At 39.4% G+C, this 26,791-nt stretch overlaps 1 protein-coding gene across 1 annotated transcript in view; it reads right to left on the reverse strand.

Annotated features, from left to right (window-relative positions):
• Positions 1–518: 518 nt before the first annotated feature.
• DPYS (dihydropyrimidinase) overlaps positions 519–26,791 on the reverse strand; it is a 35,115-nt gene continuing 8,842 nt past the window's right edge. The window contains exons 5-12 of the mRNA XM_049828796.1: positions 26,211–26,390; positions 24,905–25,094; positions 18,208–18,364; positions 17,079–17,220; positions 15,012–15,154; positions 5,079–5,286; positions 2,210–2,315; positions 519–760 (exon numbers count right to left, since the gene is read on the reverse strand). Coding sequence (XP_049684753.1) covers positions 2,241–2,315; positions 5,079–5,286; positions 15,012–15,154; positions 17,079–17,220; positions 18,208–18,364; positions 24,905–25,094; positions 26,211–26,390 — 1,095 coding nt within the window. The 3' untranslated portion in view covers positions 519–760; positions 2,210–2,240. The remainder of the gene's footprint in view (positions 761–2,209; positions 2,316–5,078; positions 5,287–15,011; positions 15,155–17,078; positions 17,221–18,207; positions 18,365–24,904; positions 25,095–26,210; positions 26,391–26,791) is intronic.

The following is a 26,791-nucleotide window of genomic DNA, read 5'->3' on the forward strand; positions in this document are numbered from 1 at the left end:
GGTGTGTGTCTCTCCATAAAGCCAGAACACAAAACAGTATCGTAGATGAGTTCACCAGTATGGTTGGCATAGGTTTGCTTAGGGTGTAGCAAAAGAAACACTTGAACACACCAATAAATGCTTGGTTGTGCAGCTGGCAGGGACAAAATGTACAAACTCCTTTAAAGACAGGGAAGGGAGACGTAGCAGCAGCTCTAAAACTGTGACAGTTCTCCTGAATCAGCATTTTTCTCTACCTGACCCCTTCCAGGAAGGGAAAAATAAAAAATCAAATTCAGCATCTGCTATCAGAATTCTATGCACTGCTAAGCACAACAGAGATCTTCCTAACACATGAAACTAGAGAATTAGGATTCATCTCCTGTGACCTAACAGAGGAAGAATGTAGAAAATGTGCTTAAAGGCCACTATTCATTGCTTTTACTTTATAGGTTAGCTGATATCTTCTAAAGATAAATATTAAGAAATACTATCCCCAAACTCACCTACTTTTAAGAACTTACTGAGCTGCTGCCACATTATAATTGTAGTTATTATTTTATTATTGCCCCATTTTCTAAAAAGAATTTTCCAGTTCTTATAACAAAATTCCTTTGAAAGAGAAATTGCAATGACAACTTTCATACAGGAAGCCCAGTATAATGTTTATTGGTTACTGTTGTTTCATGTTGGTTCTTGAGAAGTTGATTGTGGATTGATTGTTGGACCCAGAATGCACTGCTTTGATGGGGACAGCAGGGTCATTTTCATTTGCTTTTATCTACAGAGAAGAAAAAGACAATATGATATAATCTTTCAACAGAAAATCTCTGCTTTGCAATTTGTCACTCAGAGAGGTAATAATGGAGAAAGAGTGCTAGGAGCTAGAAAGAATGATTATTGCTCCCTCACGCTATTGCAGCTTTAGCCTTTAGTCCTCTCTATTACAAAAGCTTTCTCCCTTATGACAAAGGAAAACAAATAGGATGCTGCACTCTGTTGCTGCTACTGATGCCCGGGATGAGGTTCACTGTGAGGTAGCTTTAAAGGAATAATACAATGAAATGTGCAAAAGCTAACTTCACCCTCCCACCATTGCAGGTTTGTTCCTATCCTCATATTAATTAGCACTAAGAACAGACCCATTTTATATGAGGTGCGAACTGGGGCTTTACATCCATCTGTTGGGAAATCATTTCTCAAACTAGCTGATCTCATTGCTGGTACACATATGCACCCAAAAACTCAGCCTGGATTTTGTCATGCTTACTGCCACGCACTGTCCCCCTGACCCACGTTAATCAACTCCCTTGCTGCAGTAGACAACGTTTCAGCTGCAGTTGGCATACAGCAGCATCATGTCTCAATTGTGCTTGCTGAAGATCTTACCTAGTTCTTTTACTTTTTCCTGAAGCATTTCTTCTGTTTGTTAAACTGTTAAAGAGCGAGGTGTTGTCACCTAGTCCTTCTCCCCAGCTGCCAACAGAAAACTAACCTAGAAAAAGGAAGCTAATTGTTTTCCACTGGCTTAGCAAGTAAATCAGCTCACAGAAAGATCTGCTGAGCACCAGGGCATATACAGGTGAGGGAGTGTCAATAACCAAGCTACACACTGTGGACACTGGAGAGGAAGGAAGGGGAGATGCTGGGTGTTATTCCCCTGTTACCAGCACTGAGCCTTACAACAGCTCAGCCATCCATTAGACCACTGCTGGCATTGACTGCAGCACCTCTATTGCATGGAGACAGCTGTTGTCTTTGCAAAACAGATGTCATCAGCTTAACCCAAACAGCACAATTAGTGGACAGTTATTGTCTGTAACACAGGGACACTAAAAAATTTAATTTTTCACATCAAGCTGATTTTGTTTGGGGTTTTTTTTCTGTAAATCTGCAAGCCAAACATTTATGTTTTGTTTGTACTCCTGGTGCTAACTGAACTCAGGTTTTCTATGGGCCTTCATACCCATGTCTCAGTCTAGCAGTTACACTCCATTTGCTTCTCTCAACCCGACGTTTTAAATGAGGCTCCAATCAGAAAGAGGTCCTCCATACCTGGGCTGCTACACATTTTCATCAACTTTTAAGATACCAAGACAACTTGGCTTCTGAGAGGGCTTATTTCAGACAAGCCTGTCACAAGCTAGATGGCCTGCTACACTTTTGTTTTCTTGAAGTTTCCGAGAAGCATTAAGTAAAGTAGTTTTCACTAATCAAAAGAGACAGTTACCTGCAAGAGCCAAAACCGGTGGATGAGCCTATTATTTTGGTGTGATGGATGTTGCTGAGACCACACCTGTATATGGTGCTCTCTTAACAGGAACAGGCTGGCAGACCTGCAGTAAAATATTTCAAATCTTTCATTGTTATTTGTCTTCCCCTTCCAACTGCTAATTGGACACAATGAAAATAGCAGTCCTATGATAACCCAGCTTTTTATGTTATGTATCCCAACACTTTCATCAAACCTCTCTCTTGAAAAGATCCCTTACACTGGGATTAAACTGTTCAGTTCTCAGCTTTCATCAGGAGCTGGGTGGCTCAATCTCTTCAGCAATGTAACAGAGCAATTCTAAACCCATTTTTTTAAAGAAGCAACTGAGCATCTTCCACCTCATTTTTTTGATGCTTCTCCCTTCCTTAGTCCAACCAGATCTGGGAGTGGCAAAACCCCAGAGATTATGGCACAAATAATCAGGATATGCTAAAACACAAGCACAAATCAATTAATCTGATTGCTTCTGTGTATTTTTTCAATCTCAGTTCCGCTACTTCAGGATATCCCAGGAGAGAACAGGTATAGAGAAAACATACCTGAGCTGCTCTCCAGAACAGCTGACTCACTGCATGTTCAAGTTACAAGCTTGTTCTTTGTTAAAGTAATCACATTTTCCAGTGATGCTCTTAATACAGGTAAGAGAGGTTAATGTACCTCAGTGAAACAAAGTGAATCCTGGCTTGTGTGGGTATCTACCATCCACTATCCCAGCTGCTGGCTACAGGAGGTTGAGCTGGTTAAAAAATCACTTCTGAAGACATGCTGCACTTGATGTTTTGGTTAAGAGAAAGTTCTCTCTAGCTTTGATGGGAAATGGAAACCACCATGTTCATGGAAGTCTTTCAGAATTCTGTAATTATCAAATTTCTTATAAATTGTAGTTTAGTTTTGATACTTATCTTCCTCTAACATGGCATATAAGGCTTTAGTGGAGATGCCAGGATTTGCAGTCACTAAAACTCAGCTATGCTTCAGGAAGCACCTAATTATCATTTAATAAGTGCAACAAGTTCTCTTACATGAAAAGAAATGCCCCAAGTTTTTGCTGGTGTAATGCTAGTACAAATCTGTTTTCAATAGCTAGTTTCAATTACTATTACCTGACATTTATTTTGCATTAAAAGGCAAAGGGATCAACACTGCACAACAAAGTGCTGTAATAGTAAGCAGCCCTCATTAACAAAGTACTTAATATCTTCAGTGATGTCCAGTGGATTAGACTCACAGGCACACACAACTTTGTGTATGATATATATCCCACTGAAGACAGACCCAAAGGACTATGATTTCTAAGAGGAACACTGCAAAGAGATTCTATCTAGGTTAAAAATGCAGAATGAGTCTACTGTAGGTAACCAGTTCTCACTATTTAGCCGGTGAGACCATCTTATCTGCAGTTGGCCATAGAATTGCATGACTTTTGAGCAATTGTTTCAATTCAGTCACATGTTCAGTGGAAAGGGAAGATCTTTTATCTGGACAAATTCACAGTTAGGACTACTGGCTCGCTTTTCTACTAGTCTGGGAAGTCCAGGCACAGATTATTTCATTTGCCCTTCCTTTCCCCGAGAAACATTAACCTTCATTCACATTGAAAAGGTGAATAGAATATATAAAATTTGAGGACAGATTTAAATGAGGAATCTGGTTTCAAAATAAAAAGCAAAGTAGAAACAGCATAGATGCTAACATAATGCAAATGAAAAATCTCTCTAGTTTATCTAATTTACACTGACTTGTTCTGGTACCAAAAAAAAAAAAAAAAATAGTGTTCCTTTATGTTTGGAAAACCCCAAAATGCAATAATCTGTTTTCTGTTCTTAGCTCCCAGGGAAAAACTGTGTGGTCACGTGGGGACTTCCCTGCCTATCCACTGTATTACATGTATCAACTTGCAGACAGCCCACCAGCTCCTGTGGAAGTGTGGTGTTTGGGGAAAAGCCTCACTCAGCCACTTTTACATGCCTTTCTCAGTCCATCAAGACAATAGCAGGAAGAAATATACAGAATTATATTGGAAGCATTTCAATGGGCCGTATCTTACACGGATCCTAGTCCGATTCAACTTTTAGATCCTGCAGTGAGTCCCACTGATTCAGACTGTGGTTTTAAAATACATTTTATCTGGGTGCTTTTGAAAATCCTACTCACAATAAGTGACACTCAGGATGCAAAAGCATTCTTCATGAATGCTTCCATGGTAAATAAGCACTGAAAATTCAATCTTCATTTATTTTGCAATATTTCTCTTAAAAAAAAAAAAAAAGAAAAAAAAAAAAAAGAACAAGAGCTTGAACAGAACTATCTTGGTCCAGCAGTGCACTTTGCACATGTTCAGTTTTTAACACATTCTTGCTGGAACACAGCAAAGTGTTCAACATTCTACAGGGCTTAGCCCCAAATATCTGATCCATGAAAGATTTAGAAAAGTATTGATTTCTTCCTCAGTGTAAGCTTTCCTCCAGCATATGATGTGAAGCCTCTCTGATTTTCAGTGAAATCAGTGATGAAATGTAACAGTTAGATTACTTATGAGCAAAACTTTGCCCGCTTTTATTGCAAGTGGGATGTGTTTATTTTAAAAAGCACCCAGGCTTAGTCTATGAGCTGTACAGACTACCGTACGAGCAGGAACTAGTCTATGATATTTTTCTGTAAGATAAAGAGCAATAAAAATTGAGTCCTTAGTTTCATTTCCTCCCACCTTTGCAGATTTTGATTAGTAAGGGAAATTACCACTGAATCCCCAAACCTCTCTTCCCAAGAGCTAGTTATCCTCATGTTGTACAAAGCATTACAGAGATTTATTATTTTAATTAACCTGCTCCCGCTGCCTGACTCGTTTGTAGACATATGGAGGGAATGGTGGACGGAAGACATATTTGCCTTCTCCTGCTGTGACATTGAAAGCTCCACCTTCATAAACTACTTTGCCTCTTGAAATTGTTGCAACTGGGACTCCATGGCAGACCATTCCTTCAAATATATTGAAATTGTTGGCCTGGTGATGTGTCTTTGCAGATATTGTCCTGTGTTTACAAAACAAAACAACGCCAAAAATTACTAGGATCCTTGCATTTTACTTCATTATAAATTTTTGAGAAATTGATAAAGGAGGAAAATTTAGCAGCATTATTAAACTATGACACTATACAGTACATCATGGAACAGCTGTAAAAATAGGATAGAGCAATAACATTTCATTGAACAGTAATTGCATTTCAAAAGAATGAAAAGGGAGAGTAAAGGACAGAACTTTGCAGCCTTGAAATGCAAAATTTTCCACTAGGAAGAGATTAGTGGGGAAAAAAAATCAGGTTGTAATATTTTATTTGAATAACATGATTTCATTCTGCCTTGTCAAGCAAATATCTGTGCACAATAAGGTCAGAAAAAGCTCTGACCTTTTAGCTAGAATGACTTGCAATTTCAAGTTTGAAAAGTATGGCTGCAATGTTTCAAAGATTGAGACTCACAAATAGCACAAAGACTATTTCACTGGAAAGTCAGTAGATGGTAATGAATTTTGGTAAATCTTAATGTGAGTTGGATTGATCCAGTGACTGACAGCCCACATATCTTGATGCTACTAAATAATAATGACAACATCACACTAATACATACCTTTCCTCCAAGGGTATTAAGCAAATTATAATTTTAGACCTCAACAGTACTCATTTGAGCTATGGTGTTATTGCTTTGTTTATGCATAGACCTCATTCTTTATGATCACCATTTTTCTAGCCAATTTCCCCAACCCTAACTGGGTACATTAAAGGCAGAGCCAATGCTAGAGCTGACATTAGCATCTGGAAGTCCAGGCTGTGTATACTTCCTTTATTATATACTCTCCCTACTGATCTACTTACTATCTACTGTATCTAAAATGGCTCACAAGATTTTGAATTTTAGTTAATTATTGTATTAACTTTCTGTTTCCAATCTACAGATTTATTTTTTTTTAATAACTTGGAGAGTTTACATTTTTATTGTCATCTGTAATTTCTGAAAGGAAGGAAGCTTCACGCTTTTGGCTAGCAGTCAGAATTTTCCAGAGTAGGTGCTCACACAATCAAAAACCTATCATGCATATATAGCATTAACATTATTCCAGAGACTACATCTTTTGAAAAAGAATTATCAAAGTCAAAAGTAATATGAAATATTAATGGATTAAAATATTGATCTGTTTGGAGAAGAATTTTCTAAAACTTTAGTTAACATCCTTATCAAAATGAGAAAACCACAACAAAATCTGTATCTTTAAGTATAGCCATTTTCAAAAGTAATCACTTATACAGAGGAAAAAAGAATTTGTGGAAGGAGACTTAGCTTTCCCTTCATATTGTTCTGTTGAACTAAGAGAAATGGTCCTACTAAGGTCTACATTTAAATCTTGGTGGCAACTGACTTTCCAAAGGCTGTATATATAGAAATATTCTCTATGACCAGTCTGCCCTAGGAATAAAAACTTTTCCTTATTCAGCACACCTTGGACAGAAAACTTATGGATGCCTGCTCACCAGTATCAGCATCATCTTGCAGATCCACAGTGGAAAGAGTGAGCAATAGAGGTCAGACCTCTCTTGTATTCACTGGTCCTATGAATACTGTCGAACAACTTTATCCATGGGTGTTACAATAGCCCTACAAAGAGTTTGTGAACATATTCCTCTAGATTATTGCATTACCCTTATGGGTCCAACGCTAGAACAGTAAGTAAGAACAACTGTAATATAATTATCTTTAGCATTCTCTGGGTATACATCATATCTATTTGCACAATAGCACCAGGACATGAAAAGAAAAATGGAAAAGGTAATTTGAGCAAACGAACAGAAAAATAAGCAAGATACTTCAACTCAACACGGGAGCTGTTTAAATGTGCTAGAGCAGGATCACTAGAGGTAAACACACCTCAGAGGTAAGTACGTCCTTCAGAAAGATACAAAATGAACGGAAGTCAGCACAGATAAACCTCACAATATGACAAAACACATTTCCCAGAGCTTGTCTCAACAGCAAACTTGTATAGAACTCATTTATAACTCTTCTGTTGAAACAAGCCTTAGGTCACGCTGCCCTTTCTAAAGGTGACGCGCATTCTCCCTGATGGATACCACAAAAATTCATCTGTGATTTAACCCTTTGACGTTATCAATGGCAGTGAACGTTTCGGGTAGCAAGTGAACAACCAATTAAGACAGCACTAGATTGTATGCTTGGATCTGAAGCTCACAACTCAGCAACCTTATGCAACTTACTGTTTACTGCTGTATCAGCCATTTCAGTAGCAGGCAGCTTGCTGGGAATTGTAGTGAAATTCCACTATTTGCTCCGAATGTCTGAACACTATTGACCACTCAGCTAATAGCAAGAATGGCTGTAGCCTACTTATAATCCAAGAAACCAAGACTGCCACCACAGTGAAGTGCAACATAACAGCTGTCTCCAGCATCCTAAGTGATTACACAACATGAGAGCAGATTCTGACTCTAGGCTTCAAAAACCTGTATTGGATTTCTTTTATAAAATTTGTAAAATTCTCTAATTCTAGTTATAAATTACAGTGGCTCTAGTTTCAGGCAACCCTTTCTCAAATGGAGACTGAGATCAGAATGATTACTTCAACATGTAAAAGAACATTCTCCTCAGCAAAGAGGATACTGTAAAGACATCAGGCCCTGTTTTGTTCCTACTTACATCAGTGTTTCCATGTAATTCACTTCAGCTGCTTTTGATACACCTGTCTTGCAAAGACATTTTAGGCTGTCAGTATAAAAATTGACATTCCTCTAGTACCAAAGAGGAAGACATGCTTCTGAAATTGTGGGTTTTTTTCAACGCAGTGCTTCTGTCCAACTAATTTACAGCTAAAATAGCAATTATTTTAGTCTAAATGCAATTACCAGATTTTTTCTGACTGTGTGAGTATTCAGTGAATAGTAATCCTGTATTTATTTATGCTCTATGTGAGAAAGGACTTTACAGCCACTCCTAGAATATTATATCTAAATAAACTACAAACTGAAGTTTGAAATTTAGAAAAGAGCATCAGATTAGACTAACGCAGCAAGCTGTTGGGTGAAATTCCAGATCGTACAGGTGGTGAGCTGAAAAGTTATGCCCTGAAGGTTCGTTAAGGAGTTAGAGGTACCAGTTTTCATTTCAAGTCAAACACAACCCAGGACCATCATAAACATGTCTACACCTCAGTCAGAGCCTGAAATACTAAATAGTGAGTTACAGTCAGGCAGGAGGGGGAACTGGATGAAGGGAAACTATTGGACATTAGAATGATCTTCTACCCCTCATAATGCATAGGACATGAAGCTACATCAGCCCAGTGAAGCTGGATCTGTTGGACTGGAGTGAGCTCTAGAACCTAAACTTTGACTGCTGTGAGCACTATTACTTTAATTTTCAAAGTTGGCATAAGAAAATGAAGAATTTAATTACTTTCAATGGAAAGTGGATGCATACCTCACAGTTTTCTTAAAAATATTCCAGGTACAGGAATACAAAGGAATTCTGTAGTTGACAGCCCTTAGGTAAAAATAGCTGCTCAACGTCTCAGTAAAAGGAGGACCCCTGTTCTATAATTATTTAATTAATTAATTTAAAATATAGTAGTAAAGGCAGTTAACATGACCCGAGTCCATTGTTGAAGAGAAAACAACTGCTTCATTGACAGCTGCCATAGAAAACCAACTTATGTAAGAGTGAATATTTGAGCTGTAAGCAACTTCTCTCAGTGCTTACAGTGCAGTATCTCTAAGCTTTTTGGAGCAGGGGATAGGTGAGAAATGCCAGTTTGCTGAGGATAGTATCAGCCTTTGCGAGCTGCCTCTTCACATCACTTTCAGATGCCTTTGAACTCTCCATATTGTTAACCCGCTTTTCTAAAATCTATAAAAAAATAAACAGAACATTCATCTTTCTGTGCTGTCCTGAGCCACCACTCATTTATAATGATAATTAAGTTGAACTTTGTTAATGTTAAAGAGTCAGTTTTATTAAAAAGAAATCAAAGGAGGGGAAAAAAATGAGAGGAAAAAGAAGAAAGATAAAGTCTTAAAATCTATGTGCAAAAATCCTAGCTGTAAGCCTATAATGTGGATTAAAAACCCCATGGCCTATTTTATATTAAGGAATTGCAATAACTGCACATGCAAATATATGCAGGCAACTATTTGTAAAATTGTATTCCTAGCCTCTTAAAAAATATCTTTAAATAAGCATTGCCTTTCAGCAGTCATATGAAGTGAGGAGATTTGTGGATAACAGATGCAAGAAGAGGTAGGAAGTTAATGTTTGCGAGCTCCAAGTAGAAGTGACTTATCTGAGGGATCAGGTCTTTATTTCATGCAATCATATCTCCTAAAATTCATTGTTTTAAGATGGGTAGAGAATAGCAACAAAATTATTTTTCTGATTATAGTAAGTAACTCATTTGTCAACAATACCACCAGTCTGGTCCTATCAATCACTCCAAGCTGATATGGGATGGAAGTGAAAATTGTCAAACTCTATAATGGGCAGGAGGGAAACAGTAATGAGAAATTAAGCTTGCAGAAAAGCATAACAAGAGAGGAAAATACAAATTAGTCTATTCAATGACTAAAGAAGATCTGGAAGCAATTACCAGGGAGAAAAAGGCAAGGTTATATAAGGAGAAAATAAGAAAGATTTAATTTTTTTTTTTTTTTTGTAACATTTCTAAGATTTAGTTCTCTAAAGAGAGCAGCTGACATTTCGTGAGACAGCAAGTTACTAGGGAAACGTACATCATGCTCTCTCACAGAGGCTTATTTTGTTACAGTTCACAGAACCACAGAGCCATTGAGGTTGGAAAGCATCTCTGGAGATCACCTATTCCAAGCCCTCTGCTCTGATCAGGGTCAGCCAAAGTAGGTTTTTCAGGGCTGTGTCCAGTCGGGTTTTAAGTACCTCCAAAGATGGAGACTCCACAATCTCTTTGGGCAGCCTGTGCCAGTGTTTGATCACCCTCACAGCAAATAAAAGCTATTTCTTATGTTTAAATGGAATTTCCTGTGTTTTAATTTGTGCCTGTTGTTTCTTTCTCCATGTCCCCCTAATCTGAGATAACAGGCCTCTGACAGGAACTCTAATTCTAGTGAATTAGTGTACATTCATGGATGCACATGCTTGTACTTGTGAAAAAGCATATGGGGTTATTGAAAATGCTAGAACATACTTGTCCTATGCATACATATTTGTATGCCACATTATTTCATTTTGCCTCATTGTGTCTAGATGCAGTTATCCATATACTCAGTATTCAAAATTATGCTCATTCATCAAAAGAGTAAGACAGTTGCAGCATTATTTATTCTAATCATCTGTTAACATCTTGGTTTCTTCCTCTTTCACGTTATGAAAAATTACAGGCAGTTGCTTGGCAAAGAGTGCTTAAATGTTGTAGCTTGTCCCCACTTAAGCCTGTGAGGCTAAAGACTTGACTACAAATGAGACAAACATAGGCTGCAGACTTTGCTTCTAACAAATGCAAAAGATTTATCCACGAACATATCTACACACAAACAAAGGCATTGAGGGAACATATACCAGCAGACTGGGGCACTCTGACTTCTCGCTGATTTGCATCCAGTGACTGTTTCCCATAAAATGCATAAACAACACTGGAAACAGGGGCTAGAAACCATGTCTTCTCTAGTCATGTCACAGCACATAGATTACAGAGTAACATGTCCTTTTCCTCCCTCTCTTTCTCACCTCAGGACTCCTGCATTCCCTGCTAACCAGGGTTCCTGCTCCAGCAGCTGTGCACTTGGGACTGCAGCCATCACTGCTCAGGGTTGAGCCCAGCTCCATTGGCACACATGGGGCACACGCTGGGCCCACCAAAGAGGGCCACTCCAGTGGAGCCCAAGGAGGATGGTGTGAGAGACTGCTACCTGCACAGCCAGCTCTGCCTTCGCATTCAAAAAGTACCTAACTTTTAGGCTGTCTTTGGTAACTGGAAAAAAAACGCGGGTGAGGCTTCCCAGACTGCACGTTGTTATAATGAAGTGGCTGGACTTAGAAACTTAAACTCCATTCGAGACAGGTTTTTTATCCCTATGGGTGTTGGATCTTGCCTTTGGGGCCTGAACCAGGGCTTATTTGCAAGGCTCCAATAGGCTACAGTGAGTTTATTGAGCCCTAATACCTTCCAGGAGCTGAATGTCTCTTATGAGATCTTTAGCACCTTCTGCCCCTACTTTACAAGGAACGCTCAGCTCTTTCCACAGACTGAATTGGGTATTGCAGTATTTAGATTCCTTGCTGAGCATTTCTGAAACAAGCCCTAGAGATTTTGTATTCTTGCTTGATTTCAAATCGCTAAAGGCACCAGCTACAGAGAACGCTGACTTGCTGACAGGTGACATTCCCTTCTCCTTGCTGACTTTGCCCTCTCCTTCCAGAACAGTCTTTACAGTTGCTTTTGTTTCACAGACTTGGGGCTGTTATATTATTTGTGTGCAGCTGAAAGAAGGCAGTGAAGATTCTTGATCAAAACACAGATTAAAATAAGATGGTACAGTAAGTACACATTTGCTGCCTACATGCTTTTTTCCAAGGAGTTCTCACAAAACAATCAATCCTGTGTGCACAGGCTGTACTTGGGATGCTGAGGGTGTTGAGGTCTGGCAAGATGATGTTTAGTAGCACATGGCGGCAATAAACCAAAAGGTCCCTTTGGTATTTGTGTGTTCTTTAATGAATATGCAATGAGGATAAGGAAGCTTAGAAACAGACCTAACCTGGCAGAACGCACAACCCGTCTTTTCTAATGCAGTTTCTAAAGAATTTATACATTTAATGTGTTTCTTCCCAGTACTCTTTGCTTTCATGCAGACCTGCTAAAACCAGTATTTGGAAGCCTTTAAGTACAGTAGCAAATCTGATTACTGTTCATATAATATTGTTTGCAGAAATTACCAGAAAATGCTACAGAAATAGGCCAGTCAATGAAGCTGACCTGTAGAAGGCAAGCCTCAGCTAAAGTGGCAGAGTGCTGGAAGTAGAACCTTGAATTGCAATTGCTCCCAGCTTGCAGAGCTGTCACATTGAATTCACTAGGTTCTTGCAACCTAGAAGGAGAAAATCCTGAATCCTCAGGTAGCACGCAACATGTTGCTATTTTGCAATGATGTGGGAGGGGAAATGCAGCTGAGTTTGTAGGGATATAAGTATTTTTTGAGAGTTTCACTACCTTTCAGAATGACTTCAGAATCTTCCCTATACAACTCCTCTGACACATTGTGATAATACTAGTTCCTCTCAGCGATATTTCAGCAATTGTCTAACTCTTTATGCTAGTATCAAGCCGGTATTATAAGACTACAGCAACACAGCATCGAATCAGAACTGGAAAATTGCATTTTCCTCTCTTACAAGATTTAGATTTACAAACAAGAAAAAATGTCATGCTCAAAAGAGGAAGGACTTTGCAAGAAAGAGGAACAAGCCTATTGTGAAATTGGAAATCACTCCCCAGAGTCAACAAAAGCACATGAGGCTGCACCTTGTGTAACATCTTAAATGGCTGAAGTCCATTAGCTAGATCCTTTTCTTCTGCTGTGCTGTTTGTGCCCTCTTCAGGATTTGTAGTGAAATGAATAGACAAGCACTAGTGAGATTTATTTATACTTACTCATGTAGTTCACACAATTGTACCTGCAGAGAGGCTTGTTCCCAGCAAAGCCAAAGGGATAAACAATGGGAACAATACCAGATCAGAAAAAAAAGTATTGGCTGAACTTAAAATCAGCTTGCTCAGTAAGAAAATACAGTTTAATGTTTGAAAAAATATTTGAAGAAAAACTGCACCTTTACAGCTGCAGTGGGCAAAAAGGCAATGAGACTGCTCAGGAGAGAGTTAAAGGAGGAAAAAGGAATGTTTGGGAGGCACAAGGATAAATAATTTCACGAGCTGACAAAGCACCTTGAGAACAATGTCAGAACTCTGCTTTTATTCTAGATTCATTTGTCCCCAGGCAGAGCAGAAGTGAGCTCAGAACAGAATCCTTCAGGTTTTTTTTTAGTCAGAGTTCATAGCTCCACCATCCTGAAATAGCTCATTGCTAGTATCTCAAAATATGCTTGCTCAACATGCCAGAAGGCATAATGCACATGAAAATCTCTCTGACCCAGTGCTGGGCAGGCCTCTATGTTTATTGGGGTTGATACTCCTAAAACTTCTTTTGCTGGTGTTGCCATGTTTTTGTGGGACTTCTGAATAGCAACCTCCATGTCCTCAAGCTTTGCAGCTTAAAACACAGAATGCTTTTCCTCTAACTCTCACACATTTTTCGTACTCTGAATATACTGAAATTAGTGAGAACTGCATTATCAAAAATTCACAAACCAGAAGATTGGTCAGGAAAATTTTGGTTGTGTAAGCTATATCTAGGATTTGGGCTTTTCTTCCTCCATTTGGCTTCCAAAATCAGATTTGGCCAGTTATGTTTTGAAACTTCTCTCTACTATGAGGAGAGTCTTCAACTCTTTTTTTTAAAAAATAAAGGCTGAAAATCTAATGCCATCTGAGTTACAACAGCTCAGGCTTTAGGAACACCAAACATGGTAGTACCTTGATGAAAGCTGGCCATACTGTCGTCATGCCTAATACCCCACAAAGCTCATCTAGGGTTACTGATTGCTGTCTTCTGTGGATTTACTATTTGGATGACACTGATAAAGAGATTTCAAGGACGGTCAACATGTGCCTTCAGGGCAGTTGTACGCTTACACTGCTCACTAGAGCTGAACCCAAGACAAAAGCACAATCCCAGCATACCATCTGATCTGCTGCTGCTGCTGCTATGTGCAGGGCTGGATGTGATCAGATGCAAGACTCAGCTGTTAGAAGTGCCTGCCAATTTAAGCTAACCTGCTCAACACTTGAACAGTGGAGATGTACTTGCACAGCCCATAGGCATCTCAGCTGAGAAAGACAACTCCCCAGGTGAGCTGGCTCTGTGACAGACGGCCGCCAGAGCATTTCCAGGCAGTTCAAACAAGATCAGGATGGGCACAAAAGCCAGACACTGCATGCTCTTTGTAGCAAAAATGTAGCGTGCCATCAAGTCATGCAGGTTGAGACATAAGCACACCTGTTGTTGTTGTGAGTATTCTTAGCAGACTTACTGTGCACAAAATCAGAAAACTCCTTAAACACACAGCTTGAGCTTCAGAACTAAGCTCACTCCTGGCTCTACCACTATATTTGCTCTATCAGCTAGGGAGAAGACACTGGGAGGGCAAGACATCACAGTTTCCTGACCACCTTTGAATATGTTTGAAGTAGCTCTAAGTTCAAAACACAAGCTTGCAACGGGTCATTCTGCAGAAATGCAGGCTCCTCTCCCTTCTCTTTGCAGTGGGAAGAAGCTAAACATACTCTAGCACTTAACAGAGTTACTCTAAGATCTCAAAATGGTTATTTTTACTCCTAGGACACCAAGCCCTGGTAGCATAATGTACAGACCTTGTTATTTTTGCACTTGGTCAGCAATCTAGGAGAATTTCTTTAAGTCCATCTAGAGATCAAAGATCTCTGCTTAAATACACTATTCTAGGAGACAAATAACCTGTAAATAATTCACATGAAGTGCTGTTGAAAAACACCAAAACCTCACCCCAAAGGCTTATTGCTATACAGAGGCTTTGAGATATTTCTTCCTGCAGAAAGGCTGGATGGGAGGAAATAACTACCCATACATACCTTGTAGCTTTGGGATCCCAAATCACAATGTCAGCATCAGAACCCACAGCAATTCTCCCCTTCTTCGGGTAAAGGTTAAAGATTTTTGCTGCATTTGTGCTGGTAACAGCTACAAATCTGTTTTCATCCATTTTTCCACTGTACTGCAGAAGAGTACACAAAAGCAAACTCATTACTTTTTTAAACAAGGAATGAAAAAAACGTTCTTCTTGTTGAAAAGGCTAGGATGAATGACAGCTCTCTGCCAACATCACATCAATTTTTTTTAATGTCATAGTGAAGAGTTTAAAAGAAATAAAAATAACTATTGTCTCAGATGCACATATTGCAATTTACATTCACTGAATATGATAACTTTATCCTACTTTATCCCATAGCAAAGGGAGAAAAAGACAACTTTAAAGCCAAACTCCCTGTGAATTCAGTCCCAAGTCAACTGAAATCAAATTTTTTAGCTGGCTTTGAATCTGTAGTTCTGCTCAACAGTTTCCTCAGGAGACATAACAGCTCTCAAGTATCTAGGTTTTGGAAAACAGTGAGACAGTATTAAGGAGAGCCTAGAACATGATAAAGGAGAGGCAAGTCACAATGAGTGATACAGGAAAGGTGATTTGCAAGTATCTTCAGCAATAACACAGAGGATAGCACAGTTCAGTAAACATTTGAGATCAAGTAGTATCAAAAGCACATTTGCTGATGTGACACATCAGCAAAATGGCAAACAATAAAGGATACACATGTGTCTTCGGACTGTCCACTGCTACGTAACTAATTTAATCTAGCCTCCATGACTGTTGTTTGCTCAGAAAGCCAGCTACACTGGCCATAATATTGTGCATAGGTCAGTCTAGAAATCAGAATGTCACAAAAACATGTTTGTATGGTGGCCTGTCAGCAGTCATCTGAGAAGAAAAGCATAACAAAAGTGGTGAACACTGCTTTTCTAAATAATGGTGTGTGGGAAGGGAGGGAAGTTTTCCAGACAAACTCTCACAGCCATGTAATATTTTGCAAGTAAGAAAAGGGAGGATAATACTGATTGAAAAACCTTTTGAAAAATCATCTTGCCCAACAGGATACACTGTGCAAAAGCAGCACTGATGTACATATTAATGTCTCACTTTCATACTAACCACAAGCTAGATTATATTCCAGTTTACACCATAAATAATCACACTAGAACTATGCCACAGGTGAATATAGGCAGAAGTCCACTTTGTACTTTTGACAAATAAATACGCTCTGCAGTGCATTATCGACAAGACTTCACTACTGCAAGAGAACTTAATATTAATTAGAAAGTTGAACTAGAGCCTCTGGAACTTAACAGTATTGTATTAGCCAGAACAATTGTAACACCCAGTAAACAGCAGATCCCTCACCAGACTGCCTCACAGCCCCCCTCATGAGGCTACTCCATATCCCAAAAGCCTGGCCACTAGCTTTCATATTTATATTTGTTTAGAACCTGAAGGGCACTATCCTAAGAAGCACCAAGCATTCTTGTGATGGCCCTGAGAATCTGAAGTCAACAGAACTTGAAAGTGCTCATCTAATCACATCACAGGACTGAGCCATACATTAGAGAAGCATTTCTTATCTCTAGCTTGTTTTCTCTGGCTGAAAACACAAATTAGAAGTTGACAGGCAGACACCCAGTGCGGAAGCTCCTGCAACAGCTAAATTTGAGAGAGATCAAAGAGGAAAAAATACCGAACTGACCAAGTCGAAACTGTGGGTATCTCTTTCCTTTTACTTTCCTTTCATCTGTTGAAAAAAATGCTGCAAGTAAAATGTACTGCACACTACTGTGGAAACAATAGCAGTCCTTTGCTGCTAAATGATGAAAATTGTTCTCTAGTGCTATTTTTTAAGCACTAACAATCTTCTTCTATCTCCCAGGACCATAAAGTGAGAGTTAGTAAGGGCTCTGTTATGGTATTTGATCAAAGGAGTTATCATATGTTAAATACACTTGATAAAACTGGAGAGTTGATACTGCTGAGAGATTATACTTCGTTGGGAGAAATCAATTACCTCTATGTTCAGACATCTTGATATACTTACAACGCCTTTTTCCCATATAACTGACATTCTGTCTTCTACACCATTCACTCCATTAGGGATTTTTGTGAAGTCATTCTTCCCCAGAGCTTTCTGGCATATGTCAAAGGTGCAATTATCAGTCCCTGTCACAGATAGGTCATCACTATGGAGAAACAAAGTTCATTATGAATCAGAGCATGTACCAGACAGTGCCACATAGGAAAATCTGATGCAAGACTGGGTAGATCCAGCTATCCCTTTTGCAAGGAAAAACTGATATGCCCTGCCAGCCTGTCTTCAGTCCCATCCTCCAAGAGTAGCTCCACAGTAACAGCCAGTTCCCCTGTGAAGCAGTTTCCTGTTCAGAAACCCCTCAGAAGAAACTAAGCACCAAAAATAACACCTTTACATTGGATATGTCAAAGTTGTCCCACAAATGGAAGACTGTCCCACTTTGCCCAGAGAAAGGGGCTTGGTTGCATCCTCACTTAGAGCATTTTTAGACTGTGTCACTCCACTGTGAAATCACAGACCTGCACAACCATCAGCCAGTGTTCAGGAATACCTTCACAGATGCTTTGGTCAAATTCAACCCTTTTATGGAGTTAAGGTAATGAAATACCAGCAAACCACACATTTTGTTAACTGCAGGTAACTGAAGGATACTTCTGTTCCTCCTTCCTTCTGAAGGAGATGTTATGAAGCGGACAACTTATATCTACTTTCAGAAGTGAGCAGCCTTATTTTTTATGCAGTATCCAAATTGCACGTGAAAAAGGCAGCTGACAACAAAACCCAGAACCCCTAGCTGTGACCCACTTTTTACACATTTCCCACCAACTTGCAGCCTTATTGTCCCCCTGGTCATGTTTCAATATTTGCTGCAGTTTTAGCAAGGCAAGGCTTATTGATTAAAATCAAATGGGGACAGAAGGGCACAAGAATTCAGAGGAAAAAAAATCTGAACGCTTTCTAATTTCTGCAACAAAAAGTGTTTTTCATCTATGGTTTCACCTTCAATTTCTCATTCCTGATAATGTAACATGCTGTACTTAGAAAATCTCCAGGGCATCAACCTGCTATTATATACTCCAGACAGAATTTGCTGTGTATTTGGGCATTAGCTGCCACTGTTTGTTCATCTGCTTACTTGGCTAGCAAGTTCATGAGGAAACCAGGAGTAGATGGATCTGGTCTCAGTGGAGGTCCCATGACATATGCTGCAGCATGAGCCCAGTCTTTATTCCAGTAGTTGGTGCCATCGGTGCCAAGACTAGCAGCAATAGGCTCCCCATAAACCACCTTTCCTGAAAAATGTAAAGCAATAGTATCATCATCAAACAACATAAAAATGCTTATCTTGTATTTTCTCTGTTCTGGATCTTTTTGGTGGCAATGGATTTAAATTTGAATGAGTGTTTCAAATTAAACACCAACATATGGAAGGACATAATAAACTAAGCTATAACACAGCATCTCTGTTCTGAATATTCTGCTGGTGATGTCCCAATATATTTCCTCATAAGAACATTGCTTGGGCAAGTTTTTTAATTAAATTTTTGACAGATATATTATAATGGGTTTTACACATTGTTTACCACGCATGTGATTGAGATTTCAAAAGGAACACAGTCCTCAGCTACATTAATTACGTTCAAGACCCATATATTTCTTGGTAGCACCTGTTTGGTGCTCTGAAATTATTGACTGGGTAACAATGTAAGTTAATATATACAGCATACAGGCTTTGCAAGGTGGTACTTCTAATTGTCAGGCTATGATTGTTCCAGGAAGAACAATATGGCACCAGACATAAACTAAAGAGTGTAAAAATATTTCCCAAATCCAAAACTCTAAGTAATTTAATTTTAAAATTTATTTCCCAAATTTTAATCTTTAGTTCTTTGCTGCACAGTATTCTAGATTCCTCAGAAGAGGACTCCAACCCAGACCGGCTGCTAGCCTTTGGATAGAGCTAACATATTTTAACTATTTTTTCCTCCTAGGAAATATGGGTTTGACACTCATCAGAACAAGAGGGGAGACAAAACAAGATGAGGAGGCAGTCCAGCCACTTTGCAGTTCTGTAGGTGACCAGTGGTAATGTCACTGACTGTGATGGTCACCAAAGGACCAGAGCGAGCTGGGACCTCACACACCCACTCATAGGCTGCTTGGTGCTGGTTAAAGGCAGCCTCTGCCGGATCCCAGCAAGAGCCTTCTCGTTTCCTACAGACAGTGAGTATCTTGCTATGGATCCCAGATTTCACTCCAGGCACAATTTTTATTAGAACTATCACTGCATTACCCCAGCAAGGATTCAGCTGCTAATTGCTTGGTGATAAAGAAAGTAACCTTTCTCTGGCCTTCTGCATGTCAGTCAGTCATACATTCACAGTACTGTAGGAAAACAACAAAGCAAACCTTTGCAGATTTCTCTCTGTACATTAGATTCTGGTACTTCTGTGAGCTACTGGATTATAACTGCTACACTAGCATAGGTAGCTACTGAGGAGCTCGATTCTTTTCAAAATAGGTTTCCCACTGCAGTAGTGCCATTCCTTAAATCTTCTGTGCTAGACTTGCAAAAAGGCTTCATACCATTTAAAACCCATAGATCTACAGTTATTTCTACAAGGTTTCAAGACTTGCTCTGACATTACTGTACTGTACATTTACTCCAAGTACTACATAGTATATCTTCTTCCACAACCTAAAGACTCCCTATTAGCATTATTAATTTGCTATAACCACCTCAGCATGACCTGACATGCTGAACATGCTTGTCTCATATTGACTCTTTGGCTTGGAGCATTTTAAGCTCCTAGTCCCGCTTATCTACATATATGTTACAGATTTACACGTGGGCTCAGAGGGAGACCACCACCATTTTTTGGACTTGAAATCATGACTTCAGTAGTTATTTTCTGGGCCTTGCATCTTATTTTAAAAACTTAAAGCACTTAATATGAGGCCATCCATGGAAGTGATATGACCACTTGGTGAATGGGAAGGTTTGAGTCAGATTAGTGTTCTCCTAATTCAGAGCTGTTGCAGGAGTCACGGGGATCTTGGCCTTCCCTGTGCAACTCCAAACACAGTATTTGAGGGCAGGCTGCCACAAACCTACATAAACACAGAAAAAGTCCTGCATATATTTAACCAATCTCCTATATTTACCTATTAGGCTTTTCACAGATTTTTCATGAGCAAAGTCAGTAGAAGGGGTGGGGGGGAGGGGGGGTAAGTGTGGTGTGGTGTGTGTCTTTCCTACTGTATCTAAAAAAGCTAAGGAAACTTCCACTCGAAGTAAACCTGAACTATGAATCATTAGGACATAGCTAGAAATGATAAAAGTTAAAATGGTAGGAAAGGAGTAAATGTTTAGCTTCCATAAATAATTTTCTTATCTCGGTTTCACAACATAAAAATGAAAAGAAGTCTCCAAGCTCACAGTCGTATATGCTGAACTGATTCTAACTCATGTACCACAGCTGCTGACAGTATTTCTGCACTCAGAATTTGACCTGAGCAACTCCCCTTGATCCCAGGAGTTGGAAGGAGTACAAGCCATTTCCTCAACTGATTTTGAGTCTGAACACTGCAGCTTCAATGGACTACATCTGGACACTTCTGCTGACTGTGCAATTTCTTGCATTTCATTTGGACTGTGACTAGGCAGACTGAAGGGTACAATAACATTAAGATACTGCTTTAATCCAAATAGCAAGGAAATTCTGCATTAAGGCTCTTTTAGCTCAATTGGCAACAAGGAAATTCTGCATTAAGGTTCTTATAGCTCGACTGGCTTCTGCCTATAGGCATAAAAGTGGAGTAATGCGGTAATAAATCAGATCTTTCCATTTGTTATGTTTTCCTACATGCAGTAAAAACAGTAAACAGAAACTGTTCTGCTGTTTAGTCTTTCTGACATCTCTGAGCTGCTGGGAAATAGCTGTGTATTTGGTGACTTCATCAGATGCCCAAGCTGGCTGGTAAGAGCTATTTTCACATAAATTACTTTATAACAAAGAAGAACATGCAACTGCAATTCATTTTACCACCTATCAGAACTCAAAAAGAGTTATAATTTTGAGAAACACTGACTAACATTTACAGGATTTAAAGAACTGGTCTCTGTGTGCTTATTCTAGTAAAAGTTTTAGAAGCACTTAAGATAAGGTCATATGGGGCAAAGATACTCACTGACCAGCTATGATCTCGAAGAAGCAGAACTGCAAGGCACTGTTCATTGAATCAGGCATAGCATCGCATCAGTTAGGCCATCTACAGTCTGGACCTGAGCTATCCTGCTTGAGCCAGCTAAAAATTTTGCATTTTTAGTTGCACTCCTGTGCTCAGAATCAGCTTGAGAATCTGTATACCCACAGCTATAGACATGCCCAAAAGCAGACCTAACCCATGACTGATGGTAGGAGGTTTGAAAGTCTAAGCAAGCTTCTTGTAATCTGACCAAGTACATATTTTTTGTATGCACTTTTTTAAAAGGGAGAAACCTTTTTAAAAAATTGACTTTTTAGTAAGATTCTGCTCTCCAGTTCTGATCTGCATTAGAAAGTCTTATTCCCTTAGCTGTAATAGAACAGTTAAATGAGTAAAGGGACATGGTCTCTAGCCTTTAGTACACTTAGAATGAAAACAATTTTAAGTGGGAGCCAGTATAAATCATATCCCCCTAAATTGCATTTTATTAGCCTTGCTTCCTCATAGGTGTTACTGGCTGAAGGAATGGGTGACAGGGCCACATTTGTTTTCCCCGGTAAGTTCACGAGGTGGTCCTAATAAGGAGAGGGAGCTGCACTGCCTGACACCAGCACTCTACAGCCCTGTCATCTCATTGTAGGGAAGACTTTACACAATAGCAGAAAGAGGATCCTCTTTGTCTTCCCACTCAAGGGAACGAGACTGTCACGCACACAGAGATTTCAGACTGCCCTTCTGTGGAAGCAGACAGTTCCTCTACCTATTCTAGCAAGATTCAGGATCATGTTTTGCACACGGACAGCCTACTGAGATGAGCAAGAACAGTTCTCACAGAGGGGTACTGTCTTTGACCCCCTCAAGTGGAGAGATGGTGAACCATTGCTTTTGGCAAACAGGCTGGTGGGGTTTAAAAAAAGAACAGGATGGGGGCATGAATCAACCTGTCCGTCTCCAACACAGTCACAACGTAGAAATCTTGGATTTCCTGTTGAATATTCAGCAGCACTGTAGCTGTTACTGATGTACATGAAAAACATGCAACAATCTGGAGGTTTCCTTCAGTGAGTGGTGTTGCTGGAGATCAGAGCAGACATAGATGGTGGACTTTGGCACGTAGGGGAGAAGGAAAGACGGTCACTCATGATTCCCCTGAAGTTTGCTTATTGTAGTATAAGAACTAATACCCCTTTACAGTGTGTATGACTGATTTTAGCCTTTAAGGTCTGAGCCGTAACTCACTGAAGACAACAGAATTATGCCTACTATCTTCAGCAAACTGTATCAGGCCTTTGGTCTCTAGCTCTAATACTGTATTTCACCTGTATAGCTAGCTAAATGAGGGACAAAGAAGAATTGGGCTCTGACTTCCATTTTTGAGTAGGAAAATCACCATCCCACAGAATCTGAGAAGCAATGCTTCAATCCTGGTATCGCACTGTCACCCAGAAAATAGATTACGCTCACTGAAGATCAGTCTCTCCCCTTCTGAGGTCAGTGATGTAATAGGAAGGGATAACAATCTTCCTCTGACATGGGCAGGGATGAATATGCACCCATACACTGTACTTCATACTAAATACTTGGAAAGGAATATGAAAAACTTCCAAATTGTAAATATCAGGAAGCTAGCATGAAGAAATGGAAAAATAATCTTGAAAAGATGAATAAACTGCATTAGCGTTTCAAATAATTTCAAATGCTTGAGAGCCTTCCAGTATTTGAGAGTTTACGCAGCTTTCACATCAGAGTGGTTTTAACCTGTCCAAGTTGAGTATCTTTCAGCAAAATATTTGGGCATTACTGTGTCATTCATACAAAACTTTGCAAATTTATTTTTTTGTCTGGAACTCCTTGTTTTGTATTACCACTTTTAATTGGAGAATGGAAAAATAACTTTTACTGAAACTAATGACAATGAATCTCTGATCGCCAGAATTTATACAGATTAGTCCCATTAAAAACTATAATTGTTGTAACTATCTATGTGGTACACTAGCTATCTTTTGAAATTTCTTAATCAATCCTAGATTTCTGTTTCCTAAACAGTATACTTCCATGCAAATAGAAATTAATTATAGAGAGATGTTATACGTTGCTGTGTACAAAGGCAAGCATTGATGATTCTGACTACTTCAATGCAGGAAGCTATAAAATCCAATTTGCACCACAATAAGCATAAGTTGTACCAATTTCTTCTTTTTACACATCAAAGAAGCATACATATATCAAGTCAGTTATCAAACTGGCACTGCAGACTATTCTTACAACACATGCCTAACAATATTTTACAGTATTTACTATCAGCATAGAATTTTTTACTTGAATAGTGTGTTATAAAACACCACCTCCTATCTTAGCTCTTTTATGTTCACAGACAGTGTTTCATCTTTAATTTGGGTATTTTAACTGTTGTTATGGCTTCTTGTAGTTAATGTTGACACCACACCTGTGAATGTACAAATAACCGTACGCTGATGCATATAATCCACATTACCAGCAGCACTGTCATCTAGTGGAGGAATCTAATATAGCACAATACCAAAAGATGTAATAGTAAAAAATATTTTGGTAGATTCTTTTATAAACTTGAATTACTGATAAGTCTTACTAGAAGTCATAATCAATACATATTGCACATAAACATATCCATCTATGTTAGCACAATGATATCATGCTGGTTTTGATTGCACTTCTGTCAAGCACTCATACTCTGCATTTTTATATTAATAATCTACACCCCCTGTGTAAGCATCATCTAAAGTCAAGAAATAAGGAAACTGAGGTCTGTATGCAATTCATGTTAGGTCAGATGAACACAAGCTGAGACGTAAAAAGATAACAAGGACAGATATTCCATAGTTTTAGGCCCTCCAAATCATGGGCTTCGTTCCTGCTCCTTCCACCCATATAATGCCTCTTCACAGCGCTGTGGTTCCACAGGCTGCTCTGGATGAACTTACAGATGAGGAGGTAAAACATCCTGAATCCCTACAGCCTTCAGGCTGCTTCTAGCCTGCCCAATAGATGGTCAAAAGGGTCAGGCTGCCTTGGCTGATGAGAACTATTTATGAACTCTGCAGTCCATGACCTCAGAAACCTTTCCCTGGAGGGAATTGAGGCTTTCAGACAGTGTCATCATCACCATGATTTCTAAGTGCCCAGTGAATAGGAGTCCTGGTCATGTCATGGCACCGTTTGTAATGACAAGGTGTGGTCTCTGTTGTAGAATTTCTCATTTAAATAGCTGGTAAAGGCTTGCAGACTCTAACTCAAGGGCGGGGAATAGCACAGTATACATCGTCTTGGAGTGGTCAGATCATTTTTAATGCAATAATGCTGTCCTGGCCATCACTTTGATCTTGGAGCTACAGTACAAAGGAGAAAAAAAGTTTGCTCTGGGGAGAAGGGAAAGTCTCAATCCTAGCTGCTCTTCTTCCACGCTGCTTAGCTCCCCTTGGGCCCCACAACACACACACACAGTTTAGACATCCCACTCCAAGAAATTCACCCATGTTCTAAGGGTTATGGCACCCACGGCAAGTAGGACACTGATGCTAAGTTTGGTTTTCCGTGGTCCTTTCTCCAATGCCACTGCCCAAGCATAAAAGAATTAGGACTTTTACCTTCTCTTCGTGCATTACTGATCACCCTTGCTGCAGATTTACTCATTACATGGACTACAAAAAGGGGGCAGTTTACAGCATTTGCTATGGTAATTGCTCTTTGCGTAGCTTCAGCTTCCACTTCTTCAGGACGACAAAGCTCATGTCCCTCAGGACCAGTTATTCCCATTGCCAGCATCTTCTTTGCACCCTGAAAAAACATGTAAGAGTCAGCTGAAGTGCAAAACCATGGTGTTGTGAACATGCTGCCAGCCAGATGGATCCTAAACCAGCCAGTGCAGCTATTTTGAGGAAAAAACCCCAAGGCAGTTATGGTTTTTTCAAGAGAAGTTATTATTGTGTTATCTGAAATCCAATACATTTCTCAATAAACACAGGTCTTAGAATACCTAAGTGACTTCAGAGAACATACTCCACTGGCTTGCAGGGATAAATCACCACTTTTGAAAACCCTATCCCTCTCTCAATATGTACTCTTAAATGATTGCAGCCAGTAACTGAGATGACAGTACTAACCTCTTATGGGGGAAAAAAAAAAAGATCCTTACTAATCACAGAGATACACATCCAGAGCCTCTGAATGAGGATCCAAGGTTTTAAGAGGCATAAGATTTTGTCCCTGCTATATTCCAGGAACTTATGCTTTGCTGATGTGAGATTACTTAGCAATAAATTCATTTCCATTATGGGACCTGGGGCAGAGTCAAAGCACTATTGACTAGAATAGCTGAAGAAACTCAAAGACATCAATGTAGTTACACTCACAGTGCCTCCACACAGTACTAAGGTGGCAGTAGCAAGTGTGAAGTGAGGCTAACTATGCATAGAGGGACACTGAGACTTTTGTGCCCAGTCAGTGAAGCTTTCTTGGTACCTCTGGATTCGCTCCTGTTAGATGAGCTGACTAAGTTTGGAGAGACCTAGGGTTAGGCATCACAATACTTGGCCGAGTATTCCCCCTTTGACTTGGTCCAAGGTCAGGCTCTGACTGTTGCTTTCTTTGTCAGTCAAGTATACATATTACATTGCAAGTATATATTATACTACAAGTATAACTCTCACAGAACCAGGATCATTTGCCTCCTGTCTACCCTGAACCCAGGACTCCAGGTTACAATTTCTTAGCCCACCACAAGCATCCTCTCGGACCTTGGACAAGACGTTTGTCCTCAGTTACCTGGAAGTAAATAGGGTAGAAAAGCCTTTCTCTATGATACAATGATGGTACTAATACATCTATTAAAGTGCTTAGTTAACAGGATCATTTATATTCCTGACTTTGATGGACAAAATGCCAAATGCCTACCTGTGCAATTAGCTCCCCATTCTCTGCATGGACTTGAGCAACTGCTCCAAGTTCCTTACAGCAGGAAAAGGCTGCATATAACTCCTCATCATTGACCATGTATACATCTTTATAGGCCATAAACATCTTGAAGGAGTTGACGCCTTTGTTTTGAACAAGACTTTTCATTTCTTCCTTCACCTGAAAGACAGTCAGCAATTTTCAAAAAACAGCAATATTATATTTTTTACCTTTTAATAATTTTGTATAAAGAAATTGTAAGTATGAAAGGTGAGCCTTTACTCACCCATCAAACATATTCCGTCCAAACAGCCCAAGTGACATATTTAAAGACTGACTTACACTACTCTTCTTGTATCAAATTGATTCTCAAAGTATATAAACAAGTACAACTGCAGTGAAGATACTGGAGGCACAAGCTAATTTCAGGAAGGGAATGCTTTTTACAAAAGATAGTGAAGCAGAATTTTATTCCAAATAAACCTCCTGATGTTGAAAACATCCAGTCCGATACGACAGTCAATGTATCCAACTTACAGAGTATGGAGATCTGTGCAAAACTGATTTTCAAAATTGGATCA

The sequence above is a fragment of the Accipiter gentilis genome, chromosome 2, assembly GCF_929443795.1.
Source record: "Accipiter gentilis chromosome 2, bAccGen1.1, whole genome shotgun sequence".
Taxonomy (NCBI): Eukaryota; Metazoa; Chordata; class Aves; order Accipitriformes; family Accipitridae; genus Astur; species Astur gentilis.